The following is a 7,242-nucleotide window of genomic DNA, read 5'->3' on the forward strand; positions in this document are numbered from 1 at the left end:
TTTAATAATTTATTATTAAATTAATTTATATAGTTTAATAAATTAATATACTAACCGTAAAAATAAATGTACATAAAAAGAGTACCATATATAGTTGCCAGTTGCCATTAATGGAGGAGCACAGAGACAGACACCTCTGCATCTGCATGTCACCTTCCCTTTTTCGATTTCTCAAACTCAATTAATTACATACATGCCATTACAGAGCGAAACCCAAAAGCAATTAATTAATTAATATTATAATAATCCATGTCATGCATGAATTGACTCATTGTTGCTACACCAACTGCCCTGAGAAACTAGAACTATGCCGATGGTTCTTGAGTCTCCGGCAAGACTTGGATTTCACTACCGGCGGTGAAGGCAACGACGACGAAGACGACAAAAGGTCAACGACGAGATCGGTGAAGGCGCGAACAATGTACCTGTGGGTGTGTGATGGATTGAGAGCCAGGTAGCACAAGAGAAGATCGTGGAGATAGTCCCAGTCTTTGTTCACATCCAAACCCCGCCGTCGTGAAGCAATCATTTCTTGCATTGAGCGGAAGAAATCCACGTAGGGGTCCACCGAGTACTTTGGAACCTTCACTCCGCCGCTTGGTATGGAGGCACGCGTGTCCGGGGACTCTATGATGGAGTTCGAGGTGCCCGGCGACGAGAAGAAGAACCTGTCGGAGGCGAAGAGTGAGGCCAAGTCAGGTGGGTCTTCGGAGGAGTGGGAGGTAGTTAAGTTGGAGGTGCTTGTGGGAGTGGACGGTGACGGTGACGGAGAGAGGATGGTTGGATGGTGCTTCAGCTTGAAGAAGCAGAGGTGAAGGTGCTTTGAGAACAGCTTTGACATCTTGGATCGTTTTGCAATCTTACACTCTCTCTCTTCCTTCATTCCTCTCTTATAAATACATACATCAAATTATGTTACAATATATATAATAAAAGGTAGAAACTCAGGTGTAATCGACTTCACGAAGTTGATAGTTGAGAGCCGTCACGTGGAAACTTAAATGCAGTCGACTTCACGTGAAGTTGATAGATGAGAGCTGTTAAATAAAAATTTAGTCAAATCAGTGAAGTCGACTGCACCTAATTTTCCATCATAATTTGTTAAATTTAACTAAATTTTGATCTAATAATTTTCGATTATTAATTTTAGATGAAGATAACTGTAAATTTGTTTCTGTCTTATTTTTATTATGTCTCAACATATATACAACAACTAAATATTGCAATAACCTATATACTTTTGACCTAACACTACTTTATCACATCATGCATTGCATCCAAGAATTTCTTAAAGTTTGTACTTATATTGATGGTAGTATGCAAATAATTGATGTTGATAGTAAAATTGATATCAGTGTACCGGTAACCGAGAGATACAGACAAGAACTAGGGATATGCATACATTTTAGGGAATATATGTTTGAATAATATTAGGTATTATATGTCTATACATTTTACGGTGAAAAATACGAACGAACGTATATTTGAAATAAAAATTAAAAAACGTGATCGCTACACAGGACTACTCATGCACATGGTGGTCCCTATTGAGGATTCAGAGACCGACCGATTCTTGTCCCTGTATATTATTTTGAATTAAATGGAATTATAACTTTGATTGATTATCACATATATGTGAAAATTTTGTTTGGATAAGTAGTAGTGAGTAGTAGTGTTTAATTTGAATGTACGTCCAATAATGAAATATATCAAGTAGTGTGTGGTCGCACCTATCTGTCATTTCAAATCTGATTGAAGAAATTTTGTGCGCATTTCCATGACCATACAATGCAAGAGTTTCAGTGCATTAATTCGATTGATCCAGGGATTCCTTTTTTGTGAATTTCCTAAGTGCATAATTACCATTTTAGCTGAGTTGTGATACTAAGATTGAAGATTGAATGATATTATATAGGCTTGGCCAAAATGAAAAGAAAAAAATAAAATAGCATGGATGGAGTGCATATCTGTGGGAGCAGGCAGGCATGCAATGCAAAAGTGTCTGAGTGGGATTCTAGGCGACAAAAATGGGCGAGTGAGTGTTCTGAATCTGAGGTGGTAGTTTTGTATTTGTATCATTCCCATGTGATATTGTAATCACGTGATCATCGTCCTTCCCATCATTTCCTACTTCTGCCTAATACTAGCAACTAACACAGGGTCCCCCCTCCTCTTCCAACTTCTAACCTTTTCTGCTCTTTCCACTTTCTTTTAAATTTTTATGACCTTGTTCAAATTGCCTAATAATGCAACTGTTTTTCAAAATGTGTATATGCTTAATACACCTTGTTGAATACTTAAACATAATGTAATGTTTGCATTACAATTCAGTGACTTATCAATAACATAATTCATTGTTTATCAAGTTGTATGTTAACTTCAGGACATATCTTCTGGTTTGGAAAAGTACAAAGGATTTAAGGCATCATTCATGTGATACCTTTTCAGCCTGTTTATTTTTCCTTCTCAATCTCATGGACCTGCAATAAGGTTTGATTACTAGGCCTATTGGATTGAGCCCTTCTTAGCTAGCTGAGTGTCAATGTTGCTTGGGCTTTTTCACTATGGTTTCAATTGAGGAAAAAAGAACAAGAAAAAGAAAAGCATGACCTTGGCTAATAGTAGAGGCAAATAGTTGATTAGAAATTAAGCAAGCAACAGAACATCAACATGTGACTACTACACACATGATATGATCATATATGATTACAAAAGCTCTCTAGCTTACAAACAAACAAAAATATATTTAGTCTGATGCTTGAAAGTACCTATAAAACCCAAAACATAACATAATACATATACACAGAAAGAGTACTAGAAACGAGTACTATACCATTACCGACCCCAACTTCACATATCGTTGTATTATATTAAACATTAACGTTCTCATTGAGCCGAGCAGCTGCAGCCACAGAAGCCGCCACGCCACCAGGGGTGGTGCCACCGGTGTTGTTCCTTGCCTCCGCACTCGCAACTCCTTCAGCATCCTGGTGCGTAGCAGCCTTATCAGCCGGCAGCTTCGCAGTGGCGCCGGTCAGGATGTCGGCCAGCTTGATCTTATCTCGGGGATTCCGGCACCCAGCATTGAAAGCCACCGCCGACTGAGCCATGGCAGCCAACCCTCCCGGCTGGATTACATTGCTCCCGGTTGCCCTCACCTCAGCCGCTTGTATTGCGGCAGCATCACTCTGCTCCACCGGCTTGCTCCCCACCGTCTGCGCGGTAGCCTCCAGCGCCTCCCCTATGGTTATTGCACTCTCTCGAACCGCGCTGGCCCGGCTAGACTGAACCGGTGTCGGCTCAACATACTGCCCGACAACCTTAAAATCGCAGGGGAAAAAAGACATGGATATAACAACATAAGTTGAAATCGAGATGAGGAGAGAAAATAATTAAAGATAAGAACAGAACCTGTCCACCAACTGATTCGGTTACAATGCGTCTTCCGGGGGCTTGCATATCAGTGACGGTGACACCGCGGTCTCCGGCGACCTCGTTGACATCATGGTGTCCGACGAGGCCAGCCTGCTCGTTCAGGGTGGCGGCGGATTGCATGGCTGCTGCTGCTCCTCCTGGCTGGGTCTTGCCGAGAACGCGGGTCTCAGCGCTCTGCATCATGGCGGCGTCTTCGGGTTTGACAGGCTTCTGTGCTAGTTCGCCGGAGACATTGAAAACGTCGCCGTATTTGATGGGGTCAGATTCTTCGGGGCGCCTATGCTGTTCCTGGCTCATTATTTTCACTAAAGTAGCTTCAAGCTTATATTATATGACATGCAATTTGCAGAATAAGTATATATATAGGTTTTGACGGAGGTCAAGAGGTGGAAAGGGGGTACACGTGGCACAGTATGACACCTGTCATCCATTAGAGTGATATGCTAATAGAACGTGGCATGCTCTTCTCGCACCCATCTAGCATTGGTGTTCTAATTTTTTCAAGACTGAATTCCAGAAGAGGATATATATGCACAATACCATTTACACTGACAAAGTTAATTTTTTTTTAAGAAAAATATAGGAAAAGAATAAAAATATAAACCATGTGAATAATAGATATATCGAATGCTCATTTTATTAGATGTATGAATAATTATTCTAATATTAAGATTTAGATAGATAATTTAAGAATGTAATATATTTTTATTTGATTAATAGTTGTTCAAATTGTTCAAACAAATTATTAGTTAACATAACCCTTTTTTTTATTATCATACAAGAGCCTCATTTCTAGCTGAATAGCCCTTCAACAGCACTTCGTTATGTGGTATTTAGTATTTTAAAATTTCATAATATAATATTTGTGAATTTGTAATATCTTATGTTTCTAATCATACTCATAAATGAATTGTAATATTTGAATAAATATTGGTGGAAATGTACAGGAAAAGAAATAACAGACCATTGTGATATTAAGCAAGAAAAGTATTGTGAGTTGAGTAATCATGGTTCTTTCAAGGAAAGTGTGTGATTGGGCTTGCAAGTTGCAACTAACGTGATTTCGTTGCATCTATATATGGCTCTGTTGAGTTTAATAACATCAAGGAAGTTAATCATCTACGATCATTATGCAAGAGAAAAAGCAATGCACCAAGACAAGATATAGTTCCCTTTTCCAACTACAATTCTAGGAAGGGGCATGATCTTCCCTTGGTGCCACATCACCATCCCCTTTGTTTCCACAAAGCAGAGGTGTTCATGGAGTATACTGGCAGAGTGGAGCAAAGTGACTGAATGCACTCTTCCCCATCACCAAGGGTGTTGTTTGACAAATCCGAACCAGAATTATGGAGTGACGATGGCGGACAGGTGCCAAACAGTGTCAAGCATAGGTGTTAAAATCGTGGATAAAATTGAGACATCGTTTATATTTATTACATATTAAATAATAAGTACATAACTTATAGTTAAGTACTTTAACCTCAATCACTGGTTTAGATTTTTAAAATACAGATTCAGTGACCAAAGTAGTCATATAACTCACTAATCCAGTAATCCCCACCGTAGTAGCCCCCGTAACAGATCAGAAGACCCGTGCTGTATGGCACTTGACATGTTAATATTGGTGTCTTCGCTCTGTTCTAAGCTGGTACAGCAAAATTCATGAATTGGTAAACATTAAGAAGAATAATTTTCACCTTCACCCAAGACATTCAGCGAATTAGCTTTCAAAACACATTCTTTCATAAAGATGTTTCCAACGCGGTGCAAAGAATATGCTTGGTGCTTTTGAACTAGACGAAGCAACAGAACTCTGTTTTTATGTGATGCCTTCTCTTTATGTGTGTACAGAGTAGTACTACTACTATTAGCCATTTTTGTGAAAAAGCACATAGCAAGCTGAAATAAATGTTACGTGCAATGTACTGAAAAAATAAAATAGAACTAACATACACCCATTCCCATTTAATCAAATGTTATATTTCATAATAATTGGACCTAATCAATCTTCAAGTGAACAAAAAATGATTAGTCTATAGACTAAAAGGGATAATATGTTGGCGTGAACAACAAACTTTGGGTGTCAGAAAAGCAACACAAATTCATGAGTGATCTTCTTTCTTGATCATTCAAATGTTCACCACCATCAAATATTAAATCACAAAAGTCTAGAGCTAATACCAATTCAACTTGCAGCAAGAGAAAAGCACTCAACTGAAGAACAAACAAAGTTAACTAGTCTGAGAAAACAGAGTTGCCTGTGTCAAAAAATATGCAGATAAATCCTAATTGAGAAACAATCAAACAGCATAGACACCGAATGAATGACATCATCCATTTAACTAATCACGAAGATTGCCATTGCCATGAATATGGCCATATAGACCATTCTTACAATGTGAAGAACCAAAGAAAAAAAGACAACCCTTTTTTCCCCTTCTGATTCAACAATAGCAACAATCAAATTCACAGAGAGAAACCAGTTCCAAAGATAACAACCTGAAAATCTAAACTCACATACTAAGGCCGCGTTTGGAAGGCACCTTTTATCATCATCATCATCACCACCATCAGAACCACCTTCATCACTGTACAAGCACAAGCCTACCACCATTACCCATGCCCCTACCGCCATCACTATCCTCAACATTCTCCGTCGCTTCCTCTTCTTCGTCTTCGCCCTTTGGCACCGTGACGATAAGCTCGCCGTCGACGAACACGGCGCTCGCAAGCTCCGGCCGCGTTGATTCCGGCAGCCGGAACCTCCACATGTCGAGCTGGAGATCGTCGAGGGAGAACTCCACTGGACTACCGTCTCTGACAACGATCTTGGTGACGCCGGGATGAATTTCTACGGCGTGCGCCCTCACGTCACCGATTCCGTCAGTCTCGGCGACAAAGCGAAAGCAATCGGGGGCCTCCTCGATGGCGACATCGGCGTCGGACCGAAACGGGAGCTCCAGGACGCGGCTGAAGACGTGCGGCAAGCGACGGAGCTTCTTTCCGGCGGCGGCTGCAGCGTCGACACCGAATTGAATGGTGATGTTGCGCTTTCGGGGACCAACGGGATGAACCTTCATGGTAGTAGCTCTGGATGGGAACGCAACAGAGGATTGCAGCGCCAAGATTAACAACAAAATCAACCAATACCGATGAAGAATCGGAGAAAGAACCATAAAGGAACAGTTTTTAATCGTTTCAGTTATTTTCCCCTCTTTCTTAATTTGGGGGAAGGGCTTCTTGGTGTGAAGAAGGCCTGAACAAACCCTAACCCTAATTTTCGATACGATCGAGTATTCTGAAGGGGGGGAAGTGGATTTTTTATTTGTATTTTTCTTTTGAGCGCAGAAAATTTTTGGGAGTTCGGAATTGTGTGAAGGGATGTGGTGAAGAGAATGGAGAGAGAGAAATAAGTGGCGAGATAAAGGAGAATGGATTGATTTGAATTTGATGTTACTGTGTTGCCCTTCTTCTTCTTCTAATTTACTAATAAATCTCTCCATCAATTATTATTAGCAATTATTGTTAGAAAAATAATTATCAATTAACTCAAAAAAGGAAACACCTTGCCCAATGAAAAACAGGAATTACTGTATTATTAGAAACAACTGATAATTCTAGATACTAATCATTATCAAGTCATTCCTTTTTACCAAATTAACAGCACTAATGTGTTACGATATTTAATTTAGAGCTGCTTGTTTTAATTCCACAAATTAAACTAAATTAATTAGTCGTCAGTTTCAGGATTTTCTTACTCCTATAAAATTTATGGATTTAGTATCTATTAGCACTTGGGGATTT

At 39.7% G+C, this 7,242-nt stretch overlaps 3 protein-coding genes across 4 annotated transcripts in view; all 3 read right to left on the reverse strand.

The window, feature by feature from the left end:
* The window catches only part of LOC107616734 (transcription repressor OFP12), a 3,470-nt gene extending 1,130 nt beyond the window's left edge, over positions 1 to 2,340 (reverse strand). The window contains exons 1-2 of one of the 2 annotated variants that reach the window (XM_021111228.1): positions 1,731 to 2,340; positions 72 to 889 (exon numbers count right to left, since the gene is read on the reverse strand). In XM_021111228.1, coding sequence (XP_020966887.1) covers positions 278 to 883 — 606 coding nt within the window. In that variant the 5' untranslated portion in view covers positions 884 to 889; positions 1,731 to 2,340 and the 3' untranslated portion in view covers positions 72 to 277. Of the gene's footprint in view, positions 1 to 71; positions 985 to 1,730 lie in introns of those variants that run through there. The other variant, XM_016318667.2, reaches the window with a different exon arrangement.
* On the reverse strand, positions 2,614 to 3,786 carry LOC107619719 (late embryogenesis abundant protein D-34). Its single transcript, XM_016322014.2, has 2 exons — positions 3,412 to 3,786; positions 2,614 to 3,320 (listed from the first exon to the last, which is right to left on the reverse strand). Exons 1-2 carry the CDS (start codon positions 3,730 to 3,732, stop codon positions 2,871 to 2,873), a joined length of 771 nt encoding a protein of 256 aa, XP_016177500.1. The 5' UTR covers positions 3,733 to 3,786; the 3' UTR covers positions 2,614 to 2,870.
* Positions 5,749 to 6,918, reverse strand: LOC107619157. The gene has a single exon (XM_016321397.2). The coding sequence runs from the start codon at positions 6,612 to 6,614 to the stop codon at positions 6,024 to 6,026; it is 591 nt and encodes a 196-aa protein (XP_016176883.1). The 5' UTR covers positions 6,615 to 6,918; the 3' UTR covers positions 5,749 to 6,023.

This window comes from Arachis ipaensis, chromosome B09 (assembly GCF_000816755.2).
Source record: "Arachis ipaensis cultivar K30076 chromosome B09, Araip1.1, whole genome shotgun sequence".
Taxonomy (NCBI): domain Eukaryota; kingdom Viridiplantae; phylum Streptophyta; class Magnoliopsida; order Fabales; family Fabaceae; genus Arachis; species Arachis ipaensis.

What these genes read in the sequence shown, in the direction of transcription:
- LOC107619719 (XM_016322014.2), bottom strand. Translation starts at nt 3,732, where the DNA reads ATGAGCCAGGAACAGCATAGGCGCCCCGAAGAATCTGACCCCATCAAA. An exon ending in CCGAATCAGTTGGTGGACAG is followed by an intron (nt 3,321 to 3,411) that starts GTTCTGTTCTTA and finishes TGCGATTTTAAG; the next exon opens with GTTGTCGGGCAGTATGTTGA.
- LOC107619157 (XM_016321397.2), bottom strand. Translation starts at nt 6,614, where the DNA reads ATGGTTCTTTCTCCGATTCTTCATCGGTATTGGTTGATTTTGTTGTTA.